This window comes from Carassius gibelio, chromosome B22, assembly GCF_023724105.1.
Source record: "Carassius gibelio isolate Cgi1373 ecotype wild population from Czech Republic chromosome B22, carGib1.2-hapl.c, whole genome shotgun sequence".
Lineage (NCBI taxonomy): Eukaryota > Metazoa > Chordata > Actinopteri > Cypriniformes > Cyprinidae > Carassius > Carassius gibelio.
The window spans coordinates 15711625-15725363 of NC_068417.1; the positions used below are offsets into that span (position 1 = coordinate 15711625).

Sequence of the window (13739 nt, forward strand, 5' to 3'; positions counted from 1 at the left end):
TAGTACGCACCTGTATAAATACAAAATACATGTTGAAAAAAAAAAAAAACCCTGAAAGCTACACAAGAGTTTACTTGTATATGTGTTTAGGTATAGGCCTACTGATCCACACAAGCAAGCACATGTTATAAGATTTCTGTTATAAGTCAATTATTAAATACATTATTAAAGTAAATTCCTATATGAACAACAAATGACAAACAGAGATTTAAACACCATGAACAAACTCAATGAAATCAGTCTAAATGTTGGGAGAAGAAACATGTTTATACCCACTGCAGAATAAGCCATTCAAGAATAACCAACATGTTTTTAATATTAGTAGAATATCCACCAACATGATCTTTCTTACAAAACCCTTTATCCATGAAACTTGTTTTATTATAGGTACTTTTGGTTATCTTGATTTCAAAAGTGTGTATTTCAGGAATAAAATGTAGTAAAACTTTAAAACTGGTTAAATAATACAACATTTGTATCAAATATTTTTTTTAATTATTATTTTGCATAAGATTCAAGGATTAGCCTACACTAAATTACACATTCTGTTGGTCATCATCCACCATCCCTTGCATCAGATAAAAAAACCAAAAGTTAATTCTGAGAATGTTCAACCATGTCTTCATGTATGTGTGCAATAGTGGCCTCATATAACTTGAGAAAATGTCTAAAAGTCTCCCCCATTAGAAGAGCTTCTGCAACCTAGGAAAAAAATGACAGGCAGAAGTGCAAGTATCAAACTCTGCTGATTTGTATCAGATATATTAATTACAAACAAACAGCATTTTTTAAAGAGAAAAAAAAGTTAGTTGTTACTTCATAAGAGTCTTTATATCGTTCTTTATTTCACACCTTACAGTTTTACAAAACAGTGAGCAAGTTTGTGCCACCATATGATACACAGCTTCAAACGACATACTTATCAAATGACATGCTTTTAATAGCTAAACAGAGGAAAATATTTAACATCTGCTGGCCCATTTACTTGTAGTGTATTCCAACGATGGGCTGCCTCTGGCAAATCAGTGGCCGTAATCGTCAAGTAAACATTTAAAACAGCAAACAATGAATAACATTTAGTGCACAAATGAAGAAATATATTCTACGTTTGCTTATCTTCATTCGAAGCTGAAACGTAATTAAACTACCTTGCTGAACAGTTTTTGTGATCCGGTGAAAACGTCCTAATATTTTCAGAGTCGCTTTAACGCGAAACAGGAAACTCATGAATATTCACGTATGCTCCGCCCAGCGTCACCGAAAATCTCAGAAACCGAATATTTCAGAACACCGGGTCTCGATCCCCATTCCCTAATAAAAACTATACTGAGTAACAAAAGAACGATGGTCTACAGATCATTAGTTGACAGTGTATGGTTTAATTTTTCTAACAATATATTTAATGGACAAATTCTTCAGTGTGGGTGCATTAAAGTCTGAAATTAAGTAAAATGTTCTTGCAGAAACCTACCGTCCACTGGGTGTCTGGGTGTAACGTTAACTTTAGGCCTATCTGGCGGCTGAGTTGATGAATTTGATGAACCACCCGATGCTGCACAAAAAGATATGCAATGTGAACTTAGTGAACACCACATGGTTGGTAAATTTAATTAGTTAATACATTTGCCGATATTATAAGTTAGGTAGTTAACGTCATTAAAATGCGCCTGTTAGTGTTTGCTAACGTGAAATCACTTTATGTGGTTGCACTGGGTGTTGGGGTCGATCTGAAGGAAGTTAGAGTAAGTCAGAAACTCACTTCTTTCGAGCTGGTCAGCCACATCGCGCAACAGGTCCACCAACGGCCTCCCACTTGAAGCCATTTCTCTATCCAGCTAGAGATCCCACATGCATAAAATGCTGGAGACAAACAGGATCTGCTGATGGATGTCACCAATCAATCAGTAGATCCGACTGCTCAGTGCATGATGGACCTGTCCAAAGCAAAGCATCAGGGTCACAACAAACTGTAAAACTAGGCAATGCTGATCAAATTAAATCAAGATTCTGTTGCTTGATTGTCTATTTTCTCGACTTAAATCTTTTCAGAAATATATTTCAGTGTACTGTTACCTCTAAAATGGGAAAGTTTCTGTCCCAACCGCCATGTTGAAAACGGAAGATCCACAGTTAAGCACCGCCCGACTCATTACCATAGATAGATTGTTTTACACACTAGCCGCAGCATTCATAGGTAGCCTGATAGATGGATTGTTTGCTTCTGTCTGGTTAGCGATGCGACCTCCAGCTTAACCAATCCTTCTTCAGACTGATGTTGGCACCCCCACTCAATTAGCATACAGGCGCAGGGAAAATCAATGTAGAAATGTGGAAATACATAAATAAATAAATGTAGGAGTAAATAAATGTAGAAATAAATAAATGTAGAAATATATATATATATATATATAAATAAATATATAAATACATAAATATATAAATATATTTATAAATACATAAATAAATACATATAGAAATGCATAAATAAATAAATACATGCAAAAATACAGAAATAGCCATTTATATTACCAAAATGTAATTATGTTCACTATTATTTCTGCATTTATTTATTTATTTTTCCTTCTGTCATTTTTAGTCCTCCATAGTAGTCAGGCTATTGACTTTCATAAATAGAATGCAAAGCCTTTCAAAGAATTTCCAGTATTACTGCCCCCTAGAGGAAGACGTTTTGAGTGAGTTTGACATTTAAAATATTTTAATACATTCATTTACAGTTTTTTTCAATTGCTTACACACTAAAATTAGAACTTTCCCACAATTAGCAAAACCTTACACTCAAGGAGCAAAACACCGGCCTAGATTTGCACAACTGTAAGCACATTGTCAACTTCACATTTTTGCAAAACATTACACACAGTGATTTGCAAAACACTAAACACACTTGTATGCATTTGACACAGAAATTTATCATGATGTAATTTCCTTGCAATTTCAAAGCAATGGCTTTCAAATGAGCACACCCATGAACCAATTGGTTAAACACAGGCACCAGGTGTGCACACACACCAGAGGTGGGACTTTCAAGTCACACGCGAGTCTTCAAGTCATATCCAAGTCCTCAAAGGGTTAAAGTTAATGAGATAATTAAGTGACTAATTAAATGATGATTGTGTATTAGTGATGAACATCTGCTGTTAACAATCAACATCACTGAAGTAAAGAGAAATACAAGAACTACAACTGAATTTAGCCACAGCCTTCAACTGAAAAAAAAAAACAGGCCTCATGTTGTTCTTTTATTTTTCTTATCTCGGCGCCGGACAGCTGTTGTCTTTTCCTGGGCATAGTTGTCCATCAGTTATGATCATTTGCAGACAGCCACTAACATTAGGTGAGAGCATGGCCGTAGCCAGGATTTATAATTTTTGAAGTCCAGGGGGTTTATATAACCCCCTTATTATAGAATTGCAATCTATTACAAATAATTATTTACATTAACACTTGAAAAGCGACAGAAATGTAGATGTTTTTGGAGGGATGCTCATTTTTAAATCATACCCTATTTATTGCATCAAAATTTGGGGTGGATAGTTGATTTATTCATGCAACCATACAAATTGCTGTTATTGTTTTCATTTATAACCATTATATAGCTTATAACCTTGTCTAGTGCTCTCATGAATGTTTATAGTATGATTTGTGAAAGTTTAACTACTATACTGAATGACTTAGCATAGACTTCTTAATGGCCAGTGTTTGAGTATTTCATTTCATTCTGTACCCTAAGTCTATCAGGCTTCAGCCTTGTCTTTCCATTCATCAAGATCCTCTGATTCAAACTGGTCTCATCTGTTCTCTTCAGCAGAGATCAACTGGAGCCCCAAAGTGTGTTATATGGTAAGTAGTATTGAGTAATATTGTATGGTAAAAAAGTTATTTTTCCTTAACCAGGAAATTAACGTTTTTAGAGTTGACAGATAGTTGACAAGGAGAGGTCAAGTAAAAACTTATAGCAGATCTAAATATTTATAACTTATCATAACTAGTTATGATTGATTATTCATATTTCCCCCTTGAGCTGATTCATAACAACAAATATCTCTCTTTATGTTCATGGGGTTTTTTATCTTATGTTTTGAGTTTTGTTTTATTCAGATCACATAAAAGGTACCAGAAAAAAACTTGTAAATGTTCAGTCTGTTAGTTTTGTATAATGTTTTTTATCAGAATGTACCTTTACATAAGCTTGTATTAAACTTGTATTTGTGCATATACTGTATGTGTGTGATGTTACAAGTTCACATCTTTTCTAATGTTTATTTGAAGTAGCCTAATCCTAACCAGAGATATGTTTTTTAGACATTCTTGTTTCAAATTTTTAAAGTCACACTGAAAAGCTAAAAAGCAGAGCATGCATTCGTTACAATCCAGTTTAAAATCTCACCTGTGACTCTGATTTAACTGTTTTTGATGGATTAATTTTATCTCACTGATAAAAGGTTCTGTGAGGGCATCCGTTGTTCGGTTCATAGCAGCAGGACAGGAAGAAGCCGCTTCATCTTTAAACTAAATGCACATCAAACAAATGGCCACTCGTATGCAGAAGATGTCTGGCCCCCTCAACAGCTCAAAGCTTGTTTCTGAAGAAAACCAACCACAGCAGGTTTCAGTTTGACTCAGAAAATGAGCTGCTAGTGTCACACCTCAGACTGATGATACTATTGCAACAACTGAATGATCATAAAACCATTTAAAACTATTTATTTCTTCATTAAATTCAGTTTGACTATTAATCCTATGCAAAATATTTTTTTCTCTTCCAGGCCTACATATTTTTAAAAAGTCAAACCATTAATGTTAAATGATAAAAACGTTTTAAATTTGTATAAAGACTTTTTGATAAAGCATATCCCAACATTAATCATTAAAATTAACTTAAATGTTTTTGGCCTATATTATATGTAACCATGCACTGATTGATTAATTTACATTGTGTGTGTGTTTGTGTGTGTGCGTGATATTGTGTGTCTGACTCGGAAGGTCAGAATCTGTCGGAAGAGGTTTCAAACACCAGATGAGGTTTGAAGGTTTAGCAGCAGATAGTTTTATTAGATCAGACTCTGAACTGTTAAAGAAAATGTTTCATGTGCTTCTTTTTCTCTGTTTGTGCTGGTGGCGTTTGATTGGTAAGTTACAAAAATGATTTTTACAGCTTCCCTTTTATTATATATTACTATATAAAACATTAAATGATCTTAGTTTGATTTGTTTCATCTGGGAAGAGCAGCAAATGGAGATATTTGACCTGGATTCAGGTCTCATTTCAGTGATCCTGTTTAGTGACCTAAATAAATTTGTTGTTCCACTCGGCCGTTATTAACTTTACATGCCATTTCACATATATATTTTGCTGTACAGGAGATAACTTTAAAATAATTTAAAAACCAAATTACTCAAATGTCAACGTTTTTTGTTGCATCTCTCCTGCTGTTGTTAACTTCACATTTAAATATTACAAGCTGATTACATGAATACATTTTCAAACTTAAAGTTAACAAATCTCTTGTTTTCTTCAGGTGTGTCTGGTTCTGAGACAAATGAAACACAGTCAGTGTCAGTGATGGAGGGAGATTCAGTCACTCTACACACTGATTTTACTGAAATACATGAAGAAGATGACATAATGTGGAATTTTGGAGCAGAAAAGTCTCTGATAGCTAAAATAAACAGAGCCTCTGGAATCTTCTCCACATTTCCTGATGTTCTTGACGGGAGATTCAGAGACAGACTGAAGCTGGACAGACAGACTGGATCTCTAACCATCACAAACATCACAACTCAACACACTGGAGAATATAAACTAGAGATCATTGCAGCTAAACTCTCATCAAAAACTTTCAGTGTTTCTGTCTTTGGTGAGTAGCATTTGCCTTATTTTTAGTATCTTTATTAAAGATCTATTCCAGATTAAATTCATATTAAGATCAATCCACAGCACAAAGTTGATTACCAAAAATAAAAATTGACTTGTACCTCATTTTGGAGGTTCCGGTGAGGCACTTACATTTGACGTGAACAGGACCAATATTTAGAGGACTTAAACTTTATACATGTACATTTATTTCAAAATGTTTAAATATTTGCGTTGATTGAGCTGTAAAGCTGTTTAAATCATTAAACATCATTGTTGTAGGGTATACAGCATTAAGTTTTCATAGTTATGCAGTTTAAAGACTGGATATGAAAGTGTTTATTTTATTTATTCTTTTTTTTCTCACCCACAATAGAAACATGTCAATAATGCATATTGTTTATATTTATAGCTGTAATAATGAAACCGTGAGTATTTTAAAGTGTACAGAACATCCCTATTCACTGACATTGTCTTCATATATAAATTGAAATGTTTAATTATTTTATAGTTTGAAATGAAACACTAAAAACACTACACCAAGACTGTTGCTCATGTTGCTACATGCATTTGTCCATGTTTCTGTTTCTACTCTTGTTTTTCAGCACGCCTGCCAACTCCAGACATTACAAGAGATTTTTCTCAAAATGTTTCATCTTCATCACATCAGAATTGTTCATTGTTGTGTTCAGTGGTGAATGTGGGTCATGTGACTCTCTCCTGGTACAAAGGAAACAGTTTATTGTCCAGCATCAGTGTGTCTGATCTCAGCATCAGTCTCTCTCTACCTCTGGAGGTGGAATATCAGGAGAAAAACAGCTACAGCTGTGTGATCAACAATCCCATCAGGAACCAGACCACACATCTGGACATCACTCAACTCTGTCAGCCATGTACAGGTATGTCACCGGTGATACTTTTGGTGATGTATATAGTGGTGATGTTTCATAGTGTTTGTTGTAGCGTAAACAGACTGATTCACACACACGGGTCATTTTGTTCATTACAGATCAGAGCCTACCATTATTGTACATAGTGCTGATCTCTACTGCTGCTGGATCTCTGTTGATTGTAGTTGCAGTCGTGATGTGCTGCATCTGCAGGAAATGTAGAAAAACAGGTCAGGAGAACAAGCAATTAAGCTGTAGAAATTTATTTCAAGATACAAATGTTGAAATTATACTGAAATTGTTTCATTTTAACACACTTGTAATTATTAATGCAGTCCAAACCAATGAAGAAGACTCTGATTCAGCATTGTATAAACCTAAAACACACAAAAAGGTAAGCTCATGATTCATGACTTGGTTGCAAGGAGTTGTTGCAGTCAGTTAGTCTGATTGAAGTTTTGATTTAATGTGCATCAGACGGTCAGTGAACTGACGTGGGTGGTTTAGTGGCCCAACTGCAAGAACCTGCCTTCAAAGGATAGTTTAAGCTTTTTTTCCTTTTCTTTACATTTACATTTAGTCATTTAGCAGACGCTTTTATCCAAATAGACATACAAATGAGGACAATGGAAGCATTCAAACTCAACGAGACGATAATATGATCTAAATTAAAAACACGTAGACTTTAGTGTTTGCTGTCGTTGATGAGACATGAGCATGAAGTTTCAATTTCAATTCAATTTCAATTTTATTTGTATAGCGCATTTACAAAAGCCTCCAGGCTGACCAAAGTGCTTTAAAGAAGAGCAAGAATATTACACATACATGAAAAATAGACCAGACAAAAATGTAAAACCACCCATTTTAAAAATTTAGCATATCACAGTAGTCAGTACACTAAGGAAAATAAAAAAAGTTTTTAGCAAGGACTTAGAAAAATAAAATAGACAAGGAAGTGGTGCTATTAGGAGTGAAGACGGGCGCTTGTTTGTCTGCATCTAATCATACTCTCTTATTCTTCCCCCCAAATCAGTTCTCACTGACAACAACAAATATTATAGTCCACTGCTTTTAATTTAGGAAAGATTTTAATTGGCTTGTAAAAATAAATAAATTACATTTAATGAAAAAAAAACATAAATAAATGAAAAGGGACAATGTTAGGGTCAACTTGTAAATCTGCTTAGAACTTGGGGGCTGGAAGAACAGGGTGACTTCAAATTGATTTGACCCAGCACTTTTTAAATGATTTGTGGATTTGTTTGTAAGCAACAATGTTACTGATGTAATTTTGACTTTAAAAAGTGGTGGGGTTGTGTAATTCATTTTTAAGGGGGTTGGGAATACACCTAATTTAAATACTCTTGATTAAACCAATACCCTACAATAACTCCATGTATAATATTTAAGCGTTTTTATGACAACAGAGCAGCAGCGAACAGAGCCGTCGCTAGTGAGGTGAAAGGTGGTGATTACTATAGATCTCATCGTCTGGCCAGCCTAAAAAGATACTCAGGACAGTTGAAGGGCTCATGATTTGCACATGTTTTTAAGCCTTGCCAATTTAAACATTCAAAAAAGTTTAAAGCATTCAAACACAAGACGCGGATAAACTCAACTGAGTAATCGTGTGCAATGTTTAGTGTGCACGCAGGGAGCTGCGTCTCATGGACATCAACACCAAAGCGAGCTCTCCTCCGTATCCTCCTGCACCTGAACAAACAAATACAAATCAAAGTTTAAACATGCAAACAGAAATAGATGTGAAAAAGAGTCCAATTCAGCACCCACGTGCAGTCTTCTGTGCGCACAGGACGCAAGCAGAGAGAGGAGTCTCAAAGCACTTGAACAACAAAATTTGTTTCTTCTTGTACCGTCAAAAAGATACAAAATTATATAAAAATTCCCATCTTGGAGAGATCCTCGAAAAAATTATGATTATATATCATTTTTATCATCTAAAAAATTTCATACAGTGGACTACCAGAAAAATTTACAAAATAATTTGGGACTAAAAAATATTCAGACAATATAGTTTCTAAACTGTAGCAAATAAACTGTGATAATGTGAGAAATGTTGAAGGAATCTGTATAAATATTTTGTTTACTGTATTTAAATTTTTTATAGTAAAGACTATGCAGTGCTATTTTACATTAAATTTTTCGGTTTTTGTACCTGGACACATACAAAATTGGAAAAAAACTAAATAGCACAAATAAATAGAGTGAACATACAAATTAAACAACTTCAAACAGGGCCCACTTGTACAACCTGCACCAGGGCCCGCAAACCCCAGCTACGGCCCTGGGTGTGAATGTGAGAAGTTGTAATGGCAACCAGAAAGACACTGCTACTGTTGCATCTGCTGACGTCCAGCAGCTTATTATACTAAATCAAATGTGCATTATTATTAAAGACAAAACAGTTTCTTTGGGCTCATATACTGTCTCTTTAATATATAGAATACAATTTTCATAGCCAAGCAAATCTTGCAGTCATTAAAACTTTTTTTTTTTCCCTAATGATTACACGTCATTTGTGTGCTTAACTATCCATGACCTTTGTGGGGCGAGTTACTCTGAAAATATCAGCGAATTACTGATTACTCTTTTTAAAAGTAATCACGTTACTGTTCTGAACACTTTATTTCAAAAGTAATTAGTAATTACTTACATTACTAGTTACATTACTTTTTTCTACATGAAATCCCAGCAAACACGCTCCTGATAAAAATTTGTTATTGAAGCATAAATATTCACAGAACACTGTTATTTTTAACTAAAGCAAGCGGCTGCATGCGTGCATGGTTGGGCAATGCAAGCAAAGAGTGCTGCATTTATAATCTCTAAAATACATCTCAATTCACCTCAATCTCACAAATCTCTGTTCAAACTTTCATAATGTCTACAATTTGTGTGTTATAATGACAGGAAATATGACCATGCAAATTTCAGCACTGCATTGCTCATCGCTTCAAACGTGTGTTATAGCCTAAATAGAAACTCTGCATACGCTTGCACCTGTTTATCGTTTATATTTTATATTCGTTCATGTTGCTTTTGTGCAATAGATGAATAACAATTTGTTGGATCATTTGACTGCACTCGATCACTCCCAGGTTGTTGCAGCTTTGTAGCTCACAAATCTTTTCTACATTTAAGGTGCTACTTTCTGTGTGAAAGTTTTTTGTTTTGTTTCGTTAAGATATATAATGATATCACTTGTGATGGTTTTATGTAAAACCTTTTACCATTACACCAAATCCAAACCTGTATGGCCTACTAATTGAAATAATCTGCCATTTAAAATCATGCAGTATAAATAAATGGGTTTGGTATTCTAAAATAAATCATAAAGCATCAGTTTTATATCATTAGATTTTCAATGGAAAAAGGACAGTTGTTGCCTTTTGTTACCTGTGCTGAAGTCTGGCCTCGAGCTGCAACTGCTCTGCAGTTCATCATCGTCTGAGGTGAAATGTAGCTTCAAACTAAAGCTGGTTGCTTTGTAGATGTGCTGCAACAAACAATGTTTCTTTTGTGTTAAATGCAACCATTCTCAAACTTTCAAAACTGAAATAATTTGTTTGATTTAACGGTTTAAAAAGTCATGTGATGAACTAGATGACTGAAGTTATTTCCTCCAACTGCTCCGTGTTAGCGTCTGTTCTGTAGTAGCAGTGTTCTTTGTAAAACAAAACTGCTGTTCCTCCTAATGTGTCCTTTACATTATGTTCAGCTTTGGGAATTTAAACTTTTTTATTATTTTATTTTATAGAGACATTAATTGGGTCTTGTTGTAAAGGTTATTCAGAGATAATCATAACATTCCATTAATTTTCTGTCACATCAGCAATGTTCCTGATTAAGTTTGTGTTTTCTTGCAGAAATCAAAGACAAATGCTGTGTATGAAAATGTCCCTAAAAAACGATGATCAAATACGGTCTACTGGAACTGATGATAAAGCTCATACAGGAAACTGCCTCACACATTTTGGTTTAGTTCACATTTATTCTCCACCCAGACAGCTCAGTTTTATTTAACCTATCTTTTGATTTCATTTAGTTTTTTGTATATATAATTTTGAATGACTGTGTGCCTCTCTTAAGTTGTTATTTTGATTTCCAAAATATTATTGCTTTAATTTGATGCCTCACAAATCACACAGTATTCAGAAACTTTACTAAACGTTCTATTGTATGGAAATGTAGTTTTTTTATAAAAATGATTCCACCCTTCAGCGTGCCCTTTTGTCTGTCATTTATGGCTCTTAATTTATTCTTATTAGACAATTTCACTGAACATTAAAGGGTTAGTTCACCCAATAATCGACTTTATTCATCATTGTCTTCTCTTCCATGTCTGTTGTGAGAGAGTTCAAAACAAAGCAGTTTGTGATATCTGGTTCACAAATGAATCATTCGATGTAACCGGATCTTTTTGAACCAGTTCACCAAATTGAACTGAATCGAGAATCTTTCCAGGGTAAGAGCTGGATTGTGTGCAGTTTAGCGCCATCTGCTGTCAGAGAGTGAATGTGCTTTCTCTCACTTGTTCCCTCATGTGCTTCTCATGCGTGCTTGTTTACATCTTTTTTTTTTCAAGCAGCATACAGCGGTGTTGTGCATTTTTACCAGCTGATGGGAATAGTATTCTTAAAATGCATTCCACATTCTGGGTTGGGTGGCCATTGGGTGGGTTTTTGAGAAGCAGTAAAACAGCATCAAAAGAGTGATCAATGGTAAATAGACTCAAATTGTGTACATATATATATATATATATATATTTACAGTTTGTATATTCCAGGATAATATGAAAAATCTCACTGTCTCTGGTTTTACATGCATTTAGCAGACACCCATATTATTACTCTGGCCCATTTTAGGTTTCAGGTCAGGGGCGGAGCCAGAAGATGTAAACATTCGGGGCTTAGCCCAAACCTAGGGGGCTGCAGGGGTGTACTCAGCAGGGGAGATTTTTTTCCCCCATTTATGTCAGCTAAATGCACTATTTTTCAGGCTGTTTGAGATAACAGAATGCCTAAAAATCTATACACTATCTGGGAAAATGATGGTTACTCAGAAAAAAAAAATATTCACCCAGTAGAGCCTACAAACTATTTTGTATTTAATTGTTCTCCAGCTATATTTCTCAATTAATCTATCTTCTTATCCCACTAATGTGCCGAGAACAGTTGTAAAACATGCCCTGAAATAACTTAGCATTTGATACATTGGGATATATTGCTTTTGAATCTCTCTCCGGCCGGTGAGGTTTGCTGTTACGAGTTCCTTTTAAAAAAAATTGTTATGTCCATAATGTTAATTTCAGGCGGTTAGTCAGTGAGCTCGCTACGACGGCGGTGAAATAAAAAGCCCACCAGCCCCTAATGACAACGACGAAGAAGATGATTTATATTCTTCTTCGTTAGTTTTTATCAGCAGTTGCCAAACAAGCGAAGTGATGCGTGATGCTTTACCGTCCGCCACAACGCACAGTAATAGAGCTTTTGTTTCTTTTTTTTTGCCGCTCCAGTCTGAGAGACTGAGAGGAAATGAAACAAAGTTGAAATTATTTTAAAAAAGCTAAAAGATTCGGGGCTTTTGACAAAACATTCGGGGCTTAAGCCCCATTAGCCACCCCCCCGCTCCGCCCCTGTTTCATGTCACTATGGTTCCATTTCAATTCAGTCACTGCATTGGGAATCTACTAAAACCATTATAAGACTTTTTTAGCTATAACACATCCAAACTTCTAATTGATGGGCAGTTTTGATCTAATGGTTAAAGAGTCAGGCTTGCAACCTGAAGGTTGTGGGTTTGAGCCTTCAGTTTTGGGTGGAGGGAGTGAATGAACAGCACTCTCTTGCACATTCTGTACCCATGACTGAGGTAAGACGCTTGACCAAGGCACGGAACCTCAATTGTAAATGGTGTGTGTGTGTGTGTACTTTAATGGGTTTTATATGTAACTCTCAGTATAGGACATCTTACATTGCCATCACATTGCTCACTTTCATTTTCATTTACAACAAATGAGCGTTCGCTAACAACAGCTACTTTATTTATTTATTAAGAAAATGTGGGATTTTTTTTTTTTTTTTTTTTATGGTTTGTTTGTTAATATAATTGAATAATGTGTGCATACAAAGGGAAATGTTTACCTGTAATAAGTCAAACAAGTACAAGCTTAATTGTTAGAAGTATCAATTTCTTTCAAAACCAAACAACTGACAAAAGTAATTGTAAGTTACACATGACCATTTTGTTATTGCTTCACTCTCTGTGTCAGAAACAGTTTCTCATCACAATTCTTTCTTTAGATTAAAACAGAAGGTTTTAAAAGCTGCTCATAACAGCAGGAGAGGAAGAAGTCTTTCACCTACAAACTAAACACAACAGGTTTGTCCACCCAGCAGATCAAACCACATTTCTGAAAGCCGACCACAGCAGGTTTCAGTTTGACTAAGATGATGCACATTGGGTAAACCTGGTACTGTGAAATGGCAAATGGTTTTAACTTTGTACTTTTTTTTCCCACAAGCAATCAAAAAATATATTTATATACAACCATTTTAAATCACAAGTGGCTCAGTTTTTCTATAGTTCTTCTGTTATTCATCACTATTCTTCTACTTCTAGCTTCTTCTACTTCAATTTAATAGTTTGAGAACTATCTTTAAAAAAGTATGTGTATGTGTAACTGATATATATGTATATATAGGCTATATATATATTTGTTTTGTTCTGTTTGTGCTGGTGCCGTCAGATTGGTAAGTTATAAAAGCATGTGTATGGTGTAATATATATATAAAATCATCAAACCTGCTTTACAACACCATGGTGGCATTTACACCATCCATCATTTTTGGTTCTTTTTCAGTTTTTCAGGTAGATTGGATCTTGTTAGCAAAATCACATATCAGTTCAGATATGTATTGTTCAATTTGGCATTAATTCAATAAATTGTCCAGGGG

At 34.8% G+C, this 13739-nt stretch overlaps 1 protein-coding gene and 2 long non-coding RNA genes across 3 annotated transcripts; all 3 read left to right on the forward strand.

Moving 5' to 3' along the window:
• The first annotated feature begins 3074 nt into the window (after positions 1-3074).
• Positions 3075-5029, forward strand: LOC127987265 (uncharacterized). The gene is made up of 3 exons (XR_008161143.1): positions 3075-3352; positions 3827-3858; positions 4461-5029. It is a non-coding gene; the product is annotated as an uncharacterized LOC127987265 (long non-coding RNA).
• Positions 5030-5165: 136 nt separating this feature from the next.
• Positions 5166-6863, forward strand: LOC127988102 (SLAM family member 5-like; the record flags this gene model as incomplete). Its single annotated transcript, XM_052590644.1, has 2 exons — positions 5166-5876; positions 6478-6863. Coding segments are annotated over exons 1-2 (774 nt in total), but the record flags the coding sequence as incomplete, so codon positions are not given.
• A 22-nt stretch (positions 6864-6885) lies between these two features.
• LOC127987268 (uncharacterized) lies at positions 6886-11123 on the forward strand. Its single transcript, XR_008161146.1, has 3 exons — positions 6886-6992; positions 7098-7156; positions 10650-11123. It is a non-coding gene; the product is annotated as an uncharacterized LOC127987268 (long non-coding RNA).
• Positions 11124-13739: the final 2616 nt, after the last annotated feature.